This window comes from Equus quagga, chromosome 8 (assembly GCF_021613505.1).
Source record: "Equus quagga isolate Etosha38 chromosome 8, UCLA_HA_Equagga_1.0, whole genome shotgun sequence".
NCBI lineage: Eukaryota > Metazoa > Chordata > Mammalia > Perissodactyla > Equidae > Equus > Equus quagga.
In genome coordinates, this window is record NC_060274.1 from 29,732,342 (window position 1) to 29,750,222 (window position 17,881).

The window sequence follows — 17,881 nt, forward strand, 5'->3', positions numbered from 1 at the left end:
TCTAAAAAGAGGGTCCACGGCTTTCATCAGATTCTCAAAAGGGGCCAGTACCAAAAGAGCTTAAGAACCACCAGCCCGGCGAGTTCTGATTCCACCCGGGCCCTAGAACATCCCCAATCACTGGAGTGCACAGACGTATTTCTGCCTTCACGTGGTGCTCGCCTCCTTTTTGAAACAAAACAGAAGACACCACTGCTACCGCTATATTTTTAGAAGCTGTGGCTCAAAATCCGGGAAGAAATTTACCCTGACAGGTAGCCTCCCCATCTTCGCCTCCTGCCCTGACCCACCTCGCACAGCTCACCTCCATGTTTCTCTTTATATCGGGTTCTCCAGGAAAAAGGAAAAAATTTCTTGTTCTTCTCATCCTCAAAGTTGAAACATAAGGTTTTATCCATTAACATCCTACCTCATTCTAAAAAAGCTCTGGCAAAATATTATTCACATTAATCAATTCTGTTAGCTAGGATTGATACTATGGACATTCCTCAGCATCAACGTGGCAGTATCAAGTTTTTTATCCCATACCCTTTACAGAAAAACAGACACAGTTACCAAGGTACATGATCCACCACCCACCCACCCACGACCACCACCACCACCCCTGCTTCCTCCCCCTGCAGACCAAGGCTTCCGGGATGCCCCCACTCTGTTCATCGCATCTCCCACTCCCAACATCAGGTTCCTGATCTCTCAACTCCCCACAATGCCTGGCAGGATAGAGCTCAGTGGAAAAGAGAGGCCGAGGGAGACAGAAGGTGGAGAGGGCAGGAAACTAAGAGAGGAGAAAAAGGCACTACGGCGATTGGGAGCCACCCACCCTCTGCCAAAGGATCATCTCACTCACCCAATAAACTTCACGCCAAATGTCACTCAGTTTCATCCTAAGTAAAACCAGCGCATTTAAAGGCCAGTAACCTACTGCCAATTCCGAAGGCCTGGCAAGGTTATCTGAAGCTTTCTTTTACAGCTTTAGCAGCTTTATCCAAGGATGAAAAGCCAGCACTCTAGGCCATGCCTTCGCCCTCACGATTCACATTCCAAGCACACATCAGGTTACTACTTTCTGGAACATGCCATGTGCTTTCTCACCTTCGTGGCCTTGCTCACGCCACCATCCACCTGGAAAACCTCTGTCAGAACACTTTTTCTCTTCCCAGGCCCAGCTCAAATACCACGTCTCTGTGAAGCCATTTCCAACCCCATGACTGAGAATTCATAGCTTCCTTCCCCGTCCTTGTAAAGTGCCCGCCTCGAGTTGCCACCAGAACAGAGTTGGCTCCTCAGTATGTACTTTGCTGTAAAACTATGAAGTCCAGGGCAGCTTATCTACTTTCTCTCCCCAGATCCCAGCCCTATGCCTTATCCTATGAAAGGGGCTCAGTGAACTAACTCGCATGTCTTAATACAGTTCACGGCAGAGGTCAGTCATCTCTGTATGAAGAGTGAATACACAGCGCTCAAAGAAGCCCAATGAGGGGCTGGCCCCGTGGCCGAGTGGTTAAGTCCACGCGCTCCGCTGCAGGCGGCCCAGTGTTTCGTTGGTTCCAATCCTGGGCGCAGACATGGCACTGCTCATCAAACCACGCTGAGGCAGCGTCCCACATGCCACAACTAGAAGGACCCACAACGAAGAATATACAGCTATGTACTGGGGGGCTTTGGGGAGAAAAAGGAAAAAAATAAAATCTTAAAAAGAAAAAAAAAAAAAAAGCCCAATGATACCTCTTTGGAGCTGGGAACACCGCTGTGATCTTTCTCCATTATCAGCCATCTGAGGACATTTGGAATAGACAGATTTTTCCACGATGGCCAAGGGTTGACAAATCTTCCATCCTTCCCTTTCTTTGACTTGGTGACATCTTCCTCTAGTCTGTAATCCAGTTTGAAACTTTTCCTGGAGAACCTTGAAGAATCGCTCCCGCCAGAACTCCGTGCTGAATTCTGGCGTTTTCTTACTGCTTCTTTGGGGTATTGGCTGCTTGTCATCAAGGACTGGCTGCTTTCATTTTCATCCATGTCCTCTGAAGAACTAAAAAAAGAAGGGGGGAAAATAACATAAAGGCACATGACATACTATTATTTCTTAGCCAATAAAAATTTCCTCAAGCTTATAAAAACATTATGTCTCTAATTAGCTCAAACTTTCTTCCTGCAGAATACAGTTTTAGAATTCAGGATTGCTGCTTATGAAATAGAAAAAAGGGTTGCCTTACCTATTCTTGCCAAACCTCTTAAAAATTCCTTATCTGTTGTAATCCCAAACAACCTACACCAGCCAGCATTTAAACACATGAAATTTTCCATTTCAGTGACAGCTTGTAGAATGAATTAAAGCACCTTGATGAATCCGTAATGTTTTCATACCTGAACTTTAAAAATATCATTGCCAATGCCACACAGTAAGGACTACCTTAGTTCCTTGAGGATACCGCGGTAATTCAAGTGCTTTACATAAAACCCCACTAGGCCTTGTCATTTTTACTTTGAAGATAATCTGTTACCAGCCCCTAAAAACTGCAGTGAGCCCAAATCCCAGGAAAGGAGATAACAACACATTACTTGAGAGACATTTCAATGACATATATAAGTGGTTAACAATAGAAATTTGAATTAACTCAGACTTGGAACTGCCAAGTTCTGTACAATATGTATCCTAGCTCTGTGACCTTAGGTAGGTTTCCTACCCTCTCTGTGCCTCAATTTCCTCATCTATAAAATGGAGGTAATTATACTACCAGCCTCCAAGGGTTACTGGATTTTGGAGGATTTAAAAAGCTAATACAAGTAAAGCACATAGAAACATGTATATAACATGTATATAACAGATGTAACACACACGTATGCACATGCTAACAGCTCAACCAGTGTTGGTTGTTACTCCCGACCTTGTTTTACTGCTGTTACCACCACTTCACTCAAGGCACTGAAATCTTGCCTTTGAACTATACAGGACTCCAGACACATAAAAGTGATAAGTAATGTATTAAGAATATGCATTTAGGGGCCGGCCCCATGGCCAAGTGGCTAAGTTCACACACTCCGCTTTGGCAGCCCAGGGTTTCGCCAGTTCGGATCCTGGGCGCGGACCTAGCACCACTCATCAAGCCATGCTGAGGAGGCATCCCACACAGCACAACCAGAAGGACCTACAACTAGAATATACAACTATGTACTGGGGGGCTTTGGGGACAAAAAGAAAAAAAAAAAAAGAATATGCATTTACCTGCCACGAATTTCATTTCTTTCCTATTCTTTTAAACAAACATTTGCCTTCTGTCTAAATACACTGCATACACATAATACACTTCATAAGCCTAAGAAAATAAGCACAATAACAGAAAGCCAGATATTATTTTTATGGCTATCGTGGTGTTTAGATGGCAATACCGTCCAGGAGAGAAAGGGAAAGAACACAAAGAGAAGGGATGAACACATACACTGAACCAAACTTTTTTTCCAAACTGTCTGGAGTAAAGAGTCTACGGTCTGGAGAACAATTGGTGTTAAGAGAAGAAACCACAGACAAAGGCATGCAGTTGCTCAGCCATCGCTGTCTAGGGGAGACAGCCTATGAGCTAAGAGGCTCTAACAGGCTTTAAATCTCGGGGAAATAACGTGGCCTTTCTAGTCCTCAATGTTCTCGTCTGTAAAATACCTACTTATCTTGTGGGGTTTCAAAGGATTAAAGGACATAAAGTGCCTGCCACTCATCAAATGCTGATTCTTTTTCCCTAATCCTGCTAACCAGCCATACATCTAAATTCTTTGAACGCTATGACAAAGCCAAGGATCTCAGTTCTTATGGAATCGCTCTACCTGTGTCATAATTAAGTTCGGGCCGAGGCCTTCAGAAAGGGCAGAAACAGACCATCCATTCAAACCCCACTTCATTTAACAGACGTAAACACACAAGCTTAGAGACTCTGAGTTATTTCCCGACAAGACAACATGTCTAACAGATGGTGGAGCCGCCCTCATGCTGCCCCCTGTGATGACAAACAGCTTGTATGTGCATATGTCTGGGCATATATGTCCATATCTTCATATACACATAAATACATGTATATTAATCCTAGCAACTATATAATAAATTTTTGGCTCACTGTTTTAAACAATCAGAGGATAGGGAAAAAGGAGAAAAGGGCTCTCTAATGCAAAAACGACAAAAGCGAAGTCAAAATAGGGTTTTTAGACAACACCTAGTCATCTAAGGTAGCTGGGACAGAAGAAGCAGGGAAGGCCTGTGAGTGTCGAGACCGTGCGTGGATAAAGGATGGGATCCTGGAAGAAGGACTAGCTTTAGGGCCTGGACTGAGACGGTCAGGAGGTTTGGCTACACAGTCGGCGATGGAGAAAAACTGAAGATGCTTAAAAAGGGGTGTATTCAGAGAAGACAACTCTGGTAGCAGGATAAAAACAGAAGGCAGTAGCTAAAAGCTGGAGCCAGGGAGCCAGATTACTGAGTAGGAGACAGAGGCAGCCCAGAACACCCACTAACAGAGAAGCACATGCTGTATGTTGTACACATTTCACTTAAATTAACGCTCCTAGCAAAATTTCAAGGTAGGTGTTCTAATCCCCGTTTTTTAACTGAAGCATTAAGAGGAAGACAGCAGCCCAGTCAAAAGATGGGGCAGTGGGGCCAGCCTGGTAGCACAGCGGTTAAGTTCGCACGTTCTGCTTCAGTGGCCCGGGGTTCACCGCTTCAGATGCTGGGTGCAGACATGGCACTGCTCCTCAAGCCATGCTGTGGTAGGCGCCCCACATATAAAGTAGAGGAAAATGGGCATGGATGTTAGCTCAGGGCCAGTCTTCCTCAACAAAAAGAGGAGGATTGGCAGCAGTTAGCTCAGGGCTAATCTTCATCCAAAAAAGAAAAAAATTAGCCTTGGTAATGAAATATATCCAGAACCATAATTAATGTACTGACTCTCCTTTTCTCTGTCAACAGCTAAATTTGTGACTAGCTAAATGTGGGCTAGAAAGCTAGAATCCAGAAGCAAATTTAAAAGTAACAAAGTCCCATGACAACTGATAAATATAAAAAACAAGTGTTCTTTCTTAAAGAACAATTTGTTACAAAAAGGACAACACAAATTCCACCTAGTAATTACCAACTACATTCTCTACATTTCTTTGAAGATTAATTGCCTACTTAATAGCAAAAGGACTTACCCCCAGGTCTCTAACCAAAGAAGTCTGAGCTGTGACATCTGGTGAGGACAAGTCTGCCCAACACAAATATTCTACTTCAATAATGGCACACGTGGGTAAAACGCTTTCAAAAAACAAGAATTCTCTATTTCAAAAGCAAATGTTTCATCCTTTCTTTCTTTGACATTTAAGATTTGCCAGCCACCTAGAATTGAATGCATTGCTTTACCATGTAAAAAATTAAAGAAAAAATTACCCTAGTACAATGTATGTTTGGGATTTCAACACATTCATGAATTACGACATTGCATGCAACTCATCATTCCTGGAGCTGACATTTAATAAATACTAACTGAGCGACGATCCATTACATACCAACAAAGATGCTGACATTAACTCTGGAAAATGCTCAGAACTGTATTTTCAGCTATCTAAAATAACACTAAATTCACAATTTTAGATTTGCTCTCCCATCACTAGTGAAGAAAAGGGTACTTTTAAAATGCTAGATAACACAGCTAATGAAACTCTTTCAATTCACGGGCACGTCTGCAAAGAGCTTCCGTAGGTTAAAATTAAACTCTCCCCACCCTGCGAGGGCAAGAAAGATTTCCCTTCAGACCGGCGTTAACCCCAGAGTCATTAGGAGGCTGGGGGGAGGGCAGACCCGACCAAGCGTGGGAAGTACACCCGATAATGAAAGGGAGAACGTTCTGTGGGAGGAACGTTCACAACACACTCAACAAAGAAAGTACTGCACTGTCTGTTATCAGTGAATTTCATTTTAACTCATTTATTGACTTAACAATCAGTTTCGCTAAAAAGCTAAAAAGAAAGCAAAGCAAATAGCTTGATACACAGTACCTAGGAGTACACTGAAAGTTAGTTGTGACAACTTTTAATAACAATTATTGAGTCAAAATATATCACTTAGAATTAATATACATACATGTGTATGTTAATATATATAATATATCCATAATATACCGTATATATACATAATATACATTTAGATATATGGATATATACATAATACACATATAGATATATACATAATATACATTTAGATATATGGATATATAAATCTATATATCTCACCAAACAATTTATCTTCACAAAAGTGGAAAAAACAGTTGGGAGTCTGGAGACAGGACTTCAGTTCTACCATTAGCCAGACGTATTAGCTTGGGGAGAGTAACTTAACCTCTCTAACTCGGGCTTACTCATCTGTTACATAAAGATGCCAACTCCTCTAAGTATCTCCTTGCAGGACTGCAGTGAGGAGCAATGACATCATGGGTAAGTACTTCAAAGTGCTATACAAACGCAAATTGTTATCATTTCTATTATTCATGCTCAGTAGAGGAGGAAATAATATGATAAGCAGAATCTTCTGATCCATTTGAATTGTTTCTCAGGTGAAAGGTAGAATTTCAGATAGATTTAAAAACTCAGATTGCTCAAATTTTTCTTTCCTTAAAAATTTCACGTAGAGCCAGCCCTGATGGGCCAGGGGTTAAAGTTCAGCACAGTGTGCTGTGGTGGTGACCCACATAGAACAAGAACTCACAACCAAAACATACAACTATGTACCAGGGCTTTGGGAAGGAAAAAAGAGAGAGAGAGGAAGATTGGCAACAGACATTAGCTCATAGCGAATCTTACCTAGAAAAAAAAAATTCATGTAAAAAAGTACTTTTATAAAAAGTCTAAGTTTCCTTATCCTTTATAAAAATCACAGCATTTTCTTGTGTTAAAAAAAACTTTACATTTCTCTTAAGGGAAACAAAAGAAAAAATAAACAAGTGGGAGTTCATCAGACTAAAGAGCTTCTGCAAGGCAAAAGAAACCAGAATCAAAACAAAGAGACAACCCACCAACTGGGAGAAAATATTTGCAAATCATCTATCTGAGAAGGGGTAATCTCCATAATATATAAGGAACTCACACAGCTGAACAATAAAAAAACAAACCACTTGACCAAAAAATGGGCAGATATGAACATTTTTCCAAAAAGATATACAGATGGCCAATAGACATATGAAAAGATTTCAAATTCACTAATCATCAGGGAAATGCAAATCAAAACTACACTAAGACACCACCTGATGCCTGTTAAAATGGCTATAATAACTAAGACTAAAAATAACAAATGTTGGAGAGGGTGTGGAGAGAAGGGAACCCTCACACACTGCTGGTGGGAACGCAAACTGGTGCAGCCACTATGGAAAACAGTATGGAGATTTCTCAAAAAACTAAACCTAGGGGCCAGCCCAGTGGCACAGTGGTTAAGTGCACACGTTCCGCTTCAGCAGCCTGGGGTCCAGATGCCAGGTGCAGACATGGCACCACTTGACAAGCCATGCTGTGGTAGGCGTCCCACATATAAAGTAGAGGAAGATGGGCATGGATGTTAGCTCAGGGCCAGACTTTCTCAGCAAAAAGAGAAGGATTGGTGGCAGATGTTAGCTCAGCGCTAATCTTCCTCAAAAAAAAAAAAAAACTAAACTGAAAATAGAACTACCATAGATCCAGCTATCCCACTACTGGGTATTTATCCAAACAACTTGAAATCAACAATTCAAAGTAACATATGGACCCCTATGTTCATTGCAGCACTATTCACAATAGCCAAGATGTGGAAACAATCCACATGCCCATCAACCAATGACTGGATAAAGAAGATGTGGTATATATATATACCATGGAATACTACTCAGCCATAAAAAAGGACAAAATCATCCCATTTGCAATAACATGGAAGGACCTGGAGGGAATCATGCTAAGCGAAATAAGCCAGACTGAGAAAGACAAACACCACATGATTTCACTCATATATGGAATATAAACAAACACATGGACAAAGAAAACAGTTCAGTGGTTACCAGGGGAAGGGGGTGGCGGGTGGGCAAAGGGGGCGACGGGGAGCACTTATGTGGTGACAGTCAAGAAATAACGTACAACTGAAATCTCACTTTGATGTAAACTATTATGAACGCAGTAAGAAAAAAAAAACTTTACATTTGTCTTATAAAGCGCTCAGCTGATTATAGACAGAAAAATCACTTTGACAAATGATAAAGTTAATTCTTATATCAGGACCCACAGAATGGAGGCTGTCCCAGTGGCAAATCTAAGCTGGAGTCTAAGCCTACACTTAGGGGAAACACCTGTCAAGGAATCCTACCACACACGAACCACAGTCCTCCAACCCGCGTGGCTGGCTTATTCACCCTAGACATAGGCCCTCCCGGCCTTGTAAGGAAACCCCCCCCTCCTGGCCAGGTCCACCCAGTTTCCACGTTACCCTTCTAACGCTCAACAGAACCCGCTCCCGCCCCAAACCCCGGGGAAGACCACTCCACAGCCTGGGAGGGAGGACTCCCCATCCATGGACTGTTCTCCCTCGAATAAAGGTCCACAAACTCGGCACTAAATCGTTTCAGTGCTGTCATTTGACACAAATAATTCACAAAGAAATGCTAACTTACTGAAAGCACAGAAGACTCAGATTAGACAGTTTTGAGAGGAATGAATGCAGAACACAACACGACTCTTTGGGATACAAATTAGAGGACATGTTTTCTTTTCAAAAAGTAGTCAAGGACAACAAATCTTCTGGATCATAGAATGCCAAAGGCTTTAAAAATTCTTTGCTATGTTACACAAAATTCATTATATTGAACTGAAATTCATTTCACAGGCTATTAACAGGTTTTAAGTCACCGAAATACATAAACACTGTCAGTTTTTCCTGTGTGTAGATAAGAAAGCAAGGCTCTGATTAGAATTAGAAACAATGTAAACAGCCAACTTCAGACCATTTACAGCACCGCACCTGGAATCCTAGGGTAATCGAGTTATGGTATGTTATGGCAAATTGAGGCAACAGGCACAAAGCAATGTGTTTACTGAAATGACATAGTTATCACCCTCTCAATATCCTACAAATAATATCAAACAAAAAGCGCAGATTCATTTCTGGTGCAATCAATGCTTAAACGACACGCAGAATTATTGAACAGAAAGGGTGGGGAGCACAAGGACAAAAGGTGACTAAATTGATGCCTGTGAAACGTGAAACCGCATCCGAAGCATGTTAGAGGATCTTAAATGTTCCTTTCCCATTCTTTAAGGCAAGAAACAAAATATACTTTCAAAATGTGGCCTCCTTCTCCTCTGTCTCAATCAATTATGCCAAAAAGAAAGCTTGCTTTTAAAGTATAACCAATAAAGAAAATAGAGACACGCCCGTCTTCGTAGGTCCTGGATAGAAAGGATGGGTAACGAGGAAAAAAGCGCCGTCTTTCACGTCTGACTTCAGTTCTGGTTCCAACTTTTACCCTACTGAACTCTGGAACCTTTCAAAAGTCACTTATTATCGAGACTCACTTTCTCCATCTGTAAAATGAGAGGTCTGGGCCATACCTGGGAGAGGCCGCCCCTTCCACCTCTACAATTCTAACAATATTTGGCTGCACCAGAAAGTCAGCTTACACCGTCCCCTCTACCGTGGCCTTGGCCGTGGGTGGCCCCTCCCAGGTTCCACCCCCTCAGGAAGTTCTCAGCTAAAGAGCTCAGAGCCAGCCACATTCCCTAGGCTGAGTTAGCAAGGGATGAGCAAAGTATTTTCCACCTGACAACAGCAAAGTTAAACCACTAGGAGAACGTGCAGTTTTCACAGGTTTATCAGGCAGACGGGGATTTATCAGAGCACAAAACATTTCAGAAGAGATTTCATGACAAATCGGATACAAACAGCCGTCAGACTTCCAACCTTATAATAAGGTTTCAGGTAAGACTTGCAAGGGCCTCTACTTAAAGCAATCTTTAAAGTCATATTTAACAAACACTTTGAATGTCCACTGTCTAAATTCTAGCTCTCCAGGTGCGGAGGGCAATGTGACCCCTGACCTCCAAAGACTCAAAATCCTTTAGGGGAAGAAAAATCATAAGCAACCAGATTTTGGCATAATGTATGTTTACAGAACTGTCCACTATGAATACTGAAAATCGTAGTCTTTAGAATAAGGCATTTCCAAAATGACCAGCCCAGTTCCTGAGGTGGTAAGGAACACTCTTCCTTCCAAGCTGAGTGGTTCACACTGACAAAGTCCCGTGGTCCACGGGGTCAGTGATGCTGAAAAGGGTCATAAGCTTCTGGATGCAGCCAACAAGTCACAAGGCCCTGATGTCAACAGAGAGGGTAAGAGAGAGCACGAAATTCACCAGGGAGGTTACTGGAACCCCTGATTCACTTACGAAAGAATATGCAGAAGGGCATTCACCAAGCTGCCCTGGACGGCAGCCTTGCCAATCCTTTGTGAGAAAAAGCTAAACGACAAGAAAACAAATCAACAATGAGGGCTTTGACAAGGGAGCCAGGCCCAGGCCACTGCCGAGGTCAGACCCTATTCAGCCCGTCTCCTGACAGCGTCACAGCAGGTTCAGAGCGAAGGCCTCGAGACAGCCCCAAAAGGTCAACCAACAGAATCATGACGTTCAAACGAACTTTGAGATCCCTGAGTTCAATTCAGTGTATTTAAGGATACCAGAAAGTATGCAGTAAATTATAAAAGCATATCAAAAGAAAGGATATAATTCAAATATACTTGAATCGGTTATCAGGAAAAACCACATTACCAGGAAAACCACATGGCCACAAGAGATTTAGAATATTTTTAAATAACTACTTCCCAACTTGGTACCTTTGTCATCCTTTCTAAGCCTTAGTTTCCTTGTCTGGTGCTACTCACTGGGTTACTGGACAAAACGCACGTCATCCTGAGCCCAGGGTCTGGTACACCCGAGTGAGCCCTCGGTCGTAAGCCTCCATTTTATTATGCTCTAAACACTGTTTAGGAAGGGTTAGTGCAATACATAGTCCATTTTGAAATTTCTGCAGTAATAAGTGTGGGGGCTGAGGGCAATGGCACGAATAAACCAAAATGGAATAAACTCTGGAATGTGTTCTTGTCCTTCTATTTGAACAAAAGAAGCCCTGGTCTGGCTGGAATTCACACGACTCTTAAAACAAATACGAACCCATGCTTCTCCACAGGCGCCCTGTGCAACCCCAGGTGCTCCTGCGGCCTTACGACACACCTGGATTCACAGCCGGCTCTCCGAAACCTGGATGGTGTCCTGGGTCTGAAAATAATCCTCCCCCGCTTCATCTTCCCCACTGCCCCCCAGGGAGCAGAAGGGTGCAAACCCACCGTACTAACAGTGACACAAGGACCACCAGCACCTCCCCAGAGCATGAGCCCCACTCGCCCAGGTTCTCTGGCTCAAAGGACAACTTTCCCACAGTGGGAAGAGGCAAAACAGGAAGCGAGGTCAGCGTCAGATCAATGTCCCCTAGAGCATTTTGGTGTCTTCCAGCTCCTACCCAAGTGACTCGACTCATGTCAGAACTCTTCACCTCCCCTTCTGCTGCTCAAAACAGGTTATCGAGGAAGGATCTGATCTCCAGCACGACTGATAAGGAAGGAGCAACTGTGACTCCATGACTCCTCCCTCGAGTGTTTCCAAGTCAGCTGAGGACAACTCCTTAAACCCGTGACTCTCAATGCTGGCTGCACGTGAGAACTCCCCGTGGAGCTCGTGGAGCTGCCAGACCACACCTGGGGCTACGGAATGGAAACGCCAGGCGGGGCTCCTCAGGTGGTACATACGAGATGCACAGGCAGGGCTGGGGACCACCGCTCTGCATAAGTCCTCAGCACGAGGGTTAGACAAGCATTTAGCAAGAACCAAGGCACTCGCTGGTACCCCGAATTCACGCTAGCCTGACAGCTGCCAGCCATGAAGCCCACTCTTCCTCGTCGTCCCGAGCTCCAAGTTAGGGAGGGGGTACAGCCCCCAGATGGCTACAGAGTGTAGGACCAGGAAGACACAGCTAAAGACAAAGTCTGATGGGTCACAGACCTGTACTGTACACAGTCCAGCTGAGTCACAAATTCAACTCTGTACTCCCAGGAAGCCAAGCCAAAAAAAGGAGGAAACACAATCAGCGATGACTCACATGGTCCACACTAACCCACAGCAGCCTGCACGTGATGGGTGCTCAATAAAGATTTACTGAACGAATACACGAAGAACAGGAGCTTAAACCCCCCATCACTCTTTACTCGGGTAGAGCTAACAGTTTTTGAAAAGATCTGCTGGGAATCAAATTATGGGAGAAGCAAAGTAACCAAAGGACAGTGAGACAGAAGTCATCAAAGGGCATCTCCACTAACTCTACTAATTATGGAAATAACTGAAAAGCCTCCGGGAATACTCGAGTAGTTGACCTCTGTGGTGGTAAAGACTATAAGACGCCTACTGTAAAGTCTAGTCTCCCCTTTCTCCTTAGTACAGAGCCCCAGCTTTACTTAGGGTACCTGTGCGCCAGCTAAATGACTATATTTTCCAGCCTTGCAGCTAGAGATGCCATATTGTGATGCTCTAGCCAACGTGACACAAGCAAGAGCGTCATACAGTGCTTCCCAGAGTCTCCTTAAGGGAAAGAAAGGCATTCTCCTTGATTCTTCCTGCATCCTGTTGTCTGGAGCCATCCTGAGCCAGGAGTATGAGGGCCTCCTCCTAAGACTGGCACAGAGAACCAGAAGGACTTCAGGGGCCACCGTAACAAGCCTGGACTTTCCAACTGTGGGCCTCCCAAAACTAATCCTGACACAAGGACCATAACCAAAACACAGCCTTCCTAATCCAGATGTGGACACAGTAAGCAGCTCACATGGCTGCTATCATTTATCATTTACTAAGCACTTACTATGTGCCAGGCACTTTATATACATTCCTTAGCTCATGTGATGCTCCCAACACTCCCGTGAGGTAGATATTATGCTGTTACAGGGAATCTAAGAGACTCACAGAGTTTAATAGTTTGCATAAAGGCAAAAAGCTTGTAACAGCTGGACCTGGAAATCTGACCCACGCTGATAAGACTCCAAAGCCTGTGCTCTTTCCACTAATCATGTCAGATAAGCAAGGAAACGCCAGTAAATGTATCCCAAACGCCACCTAGGTTCTAAAGTCACAGCATACGGCCAGCAGCTATGGTGTCCCTGACAAGCCTTGCCTTTTTTGCTTTCAACAATGTCTTTTTTTTCCTTTTCAAAGTAAGAAGCAGTTAGTAGACAAGAAATACCAGTTCCCTTATAAATAACTGCCCTTTTAATTTTACATGGAGAAGATTTCAAATGATGTGGCTACGCTGTTTAATTGCTGAATTGTTCTCATTTAAAGTGACACAGAAAAGAACCAACAACAAATAATAAATTAGTTCTGCATTTCAGTCATATAAATGGAAAACATACATGGGACCTTAAGATATTTTCTTTACCCTGAAATGGTGTCTTTGAGTTCATCCAGCATGTAACTACCCAGCATTTTATCCTTCCTACTGGGAAGAATTGTCAATCTAGTCTCATGAAGACACACCTTCAGGGAGGGGACCAAAGCATCTAGTGTGCCAGGGCGTTCCCCAGCTTCAGCAAAGGCCAGCACCCTGGGACCCCCTCAGTCCCAAGGAAACCTGGATGGTAATCACTCTACAGCCTCAAGGTACCATATAAATGCACAGCTACAGCTTCATTAAAATGGGGGCAGTTTATACTAAATTGGAGATGAGCAGTATTATAAAGTATGATTTTAAGCTATTGGGGCACCTAAGCAAAAAGAAATTATAAAGCTCTCATAATCATGCTTATCCAAGAGAATGCTGCCAATAACATCAAAGTTTAAGTGCAATTCTTCATTGTGATGATATTCAATACACGCACAGCATTCATTCACCCAGGTTAAAAATGGGCTCCGAACAGCACGCACACATTATGCACAATGAACATTTCGTCTATATATAAAATTGAGACACTGTATCAGGAAAGAATGAGAAAGGAATCAACCTTCATCCAAGAATTTTAAAGTATCTTATCTCTGTGAAATGGCAGAAAAGTCTAATTTTGATGTTTCGGTTTTGTGGTATCATGACAGGCTAAAACTCTTGCAAGAGTAGAAACAGGAAATCCGGAAGTTGAAGAGGTTGGACAGGGTGCCTGCTAAGGTCCTCTCCAACTTGAACACTCCATGACTCAAGTCACCACTGTGTGACCCCTTTACAGGCGAAGGAAGTCAGCCCAGGCTTCCGTGACATTCCAAGGGTCCAGCTCTGGCTGGTTATGGAGCCTGGATGGTTAACCTTAATTACGCTTAGAAACACTCAGAACCAAAAGTGCAGAAGGTCAGCATGGCAAGATAAATGACACATTTCACTTCACGTGGGGTATTTTACTTAGTTTAGTTCCTAAACAGTTAAATTGGCCTCAAGTTTAAAAAAAGGACTTTGAAACAACAACAATCACAGAGAGACAGACATTAGATTGGTGGTTACCAGAGGGGAAGGAGGAGAGCGAAAGGGGGATTAGGCACATGTGTGGCGATGGATGGTACTTAGTCTTTGGGTGGCGAACATGATGTAATCCACACAGAAACTGAAATGTAATGATGCACACCTGAAATTTATATAGCGTTATAAACCAATGTTGCTGCAATGAAAAATATACATATAACAAGAAATTTAAAAAGGACTTTGAGTCTAGAAACTCTTTAAGCTGTCATTAATTACTTCAGCCATACAATAGCACGATACTCTGAACATATATATAGTACTTCTTTTCAAGAACTCCCTAAACAAGCCAAAGGAATGAACACAGTAACTTGAAAAGAGAACAAACAACTTTGTGGTTTGAAGGACCCTCAAATAGAGAAAGCAACTTTGAAAACAAATTACTGCTGTCGGCTGCTAGTGGTACCAACATCACCAGCATCTGCCCAGTTTAAGGAGCACCAGGAACAAGGAAGGCAGTTGGTGTTTCTTTACTCTCATAACTGAGAGAGATTACAAAAGAGCACAGAAGTCGACAGGCATTTACTGTCCCATCAGTATGTTACTGTCCCTTCATCAGGGAAGGCCCCCAAACTAGATAAACATGAAAATCTGCTGCCATCAAGGGGAAAGAGGAACCGTTCCAGGTAGCAGGTGCACACCGAGTTGTTTTTCAATCATGCTTTTGAAGTTATGCTGATCCATCGATGTGCCAGCCCTGTCTGTGCCTCCATCACCCGTGGTACTGACCATTCACAACCAACAGCTTTAGGGGTGCAATTTATGGCTGTGATGCTGACCACGGCTTGCCGATCCACACCACTCTACCATGGCTTCACTGGTACCCTTTTCTAAGAAGAGGGAGCAGTATGCAAATTCTGCGCAGGGCCAGGCCAGCCGTGCTGCGGGACCCCAGGCACATCACTAAAATCTACCAGGCTCTGCCTCCTGTTTTCCTCATCCGTGGAATGGGGTTAATAACCTCACATATTTTATGTCTATAAAATCAAACCAGCAATACATAAAAAAAAACCTGAAAGAGCTTTGTAAATTATAAAGTTATAATACATTATTTAAGCAGCTGAGTCGGGAAAAGACTCCATACCTCTGACCTAACAAAACCGACCCTGGGGATATATGACTTCATACATAATCTGACGCAAAAATCTGTTAATAAAATATTTAAACACCCAATAAATGGTGATTAAATTCAAAAGACGAGTAGAGGAAGGCACTATAAATTATAGATAGGGAGAAGTCTTCAGCGTTACAGCAGTTAGAATGGTATATTACTTTAACCTTATACTGGAAATCACAGGGGTGTTTTTTTCAATGCCAATTTCACACAAGCCCTGACATGCCTTCAGGATAAAGGTGCTCGTTAACCATAAATTATGTGCACAGTTCACTTCCCCAATAACACTTCAATGAAAACACTTCTTAACTTGTATGCATTTCCATCTAAAAGGCCCAGATCAAGACAGCCGTCCAGCTACAGCCATATTCTTATTTACATAAAAAGAGTAGAATGGAATGGAAAAACCCACTATATCCACAGCTATCTACCCCTACAAAGAAAAAGCAGAACGAAACAACTAAATTCAATGCAAATAGTGCTTTTCCAAACACAGACAACAGGTTCTTAAAAATCTCCTCCATTACCCAAACTCACAAATACCCAAAGTAACATAATATTCTTTTCAAACACATGACCATGAGTGTGTCAACTAAAGCACCACCCAAACCCCCGGATGGAATGCTTCCAGTGAAATATCTTCACACGTTTATAACTAGGCTAGTTGAAAAATTAAATTTTGCAATATGAAATTTGTACACTTTAGAATTGTGAGTGAAAAAGGGTATGAGAAATACACAAAGTAATTTCCTCTTAGAGACTTGCAGAAATTCTCGCAGCAAGAAAGCCTGCAGAATGTAATGAAAAAATCTTTGAAAATCGTGACTATTTTCAGTTGACTTAAAACATTTTTAACTGGAGTCACTCTCTCTTAAATTATTATTTTAAACAAGCACACTTGCCCTAAATTTCTTCTCCAACAGACCTATTTTCTTGCAATAAAATCAGACTATTGTGGGATATCGGTAACGTTTTAAGATTACATAACTTCTTCCTAAGGCATATCGACGTCTGAGACTAAAAACCAGTGTAACTGACAGTAGAAATCGAACCACTAGAGATCCATTTTTAACAAAGACGGAAATTACCTCTTAATTTTCAGAAAGCTCTATCTCAGGTATAACCTTTTCACTAAATTAACCATAACTATCAAATAGCAAACACTTCATGCTAAGCCAAAGCAAACCAGGTGCATCATATTATAACACGCAGAGAACAACCTGCAGTAAAAGCAGAGAGAAGAACTAAACAACTTCTTAAAGGTTAACTTTTCTCGTTCTCCGTATTTTCCAAGTTCAATTGAGAAGAGATGCATCAGACTCTGGAGCCCCCGGAAGCGTAGTTATCTCAACCACCAGGACCATAAGGAGTTCTATACGAGGGGGAAGACACCTATCTAAACACCTGTCTTGAAAAGCCTGCAATAACACCCAATTTAAGAAACAAACCCCCACAAGACTCAAGAAAGCAGCGGCTCCACGACCCCCACCCCACCTTGCTCCACTCTGTTGCTTTCCAGTTCCACTCGGGGCTTAACTCTCCAGGTAAAAGGGGGGAAGAAACCTGTTGGAAGGAATTTTTAGAAGATAAACCCTCTAGATGAAGCAGAAATGAGTTGCTGTAAGGGAGCCGTTCATTCACACACAACCAGAAGAAGATGCACCCACACGTACTGCGCTCAGTGGAGACGCAGCCTGGTGGTCTGCAGAGAGGACGGGAGGTAAGGTAAACCCGAGACGACTGCTCTCCCAGGGGAAGCAAGTGACGCGGCTCTTCAACCAGGCGGCCTCGGAGATGCGGGCTCCGCGCCTCGCGACCGGCGGCGAGTCAGACGAACCCCTGCCACTCACGAGCGCAGCCTCTCCAGGAGGAGGCAGGCACGCGACCGGGAATGCCGCCCACAGCCCGCTGCGCGTCGCCGCGGACTCCACACGGCCCGGGCCGCGGCCTGCGGACGGCTCCCGAGCGGAGGAGGAAGCCAGCGGAGCCTGGGAAGGGCACCGCTGCCGGCGGGCGGGAGAAGCGCGGGCTGAGCGGGCGCGGGGGCGGGGTGGGCGCACGGGCGGACCTGGGCTTGGGGTTGGGGGCGGGTGCGGGCTAACCCGGCGTGTGGGTCGGGATCGGGGGCAAGGTGGGCGCGCGGGCTGACCTGGGCTTGGGGTTGGGGGCGGGGGCGGGCTAACCCGGCGTGGGGG

At 43.6% G+C, this 17,881-nt stretch overlaps 1 protein-coding gene across 5 annotated transcripts in view; it reads right to left on the bottom strand.

Moving 5' to 3' along the window:
• NAPEPLD (N-acyl phosphatidylethanolamine phospholipase D) overlaps positions 1 to 17,881 on the bottom strand; it is a 40,148-nt gene that overhangs the window by 21,176 nt on the left and 1,091 nt on the right. For 2 of the 5 annotated variants that reach the window (XM_046669998.1, XM_046669997.1), the window contains exons 1-2: positions 17,360 to 17,728; positions 1,726 to 2,032 (exon numbers count right to left, since the gene is read on the bottom strand). In XM_046669998.1, coding sequence (XP_046525954.1) covers positions 1,726 to 2,019 — 294 coding nt within the window. In that variant the 5' untranslated portion in view covers positions 2,020 to 2,032; positions 17,360 to 17,728. Of the gene's footprint in view, positions 1 to 1,725; positions 2,033 to 6,255; positions 6,340 to 17,353; positions 17,729 to 17,881 lie in introns of those variants that run through there. The other 3 variants (XM_046670001.1, XM_046670002.1, XM_046669999.1) reach the window with 3 other exon arrangements.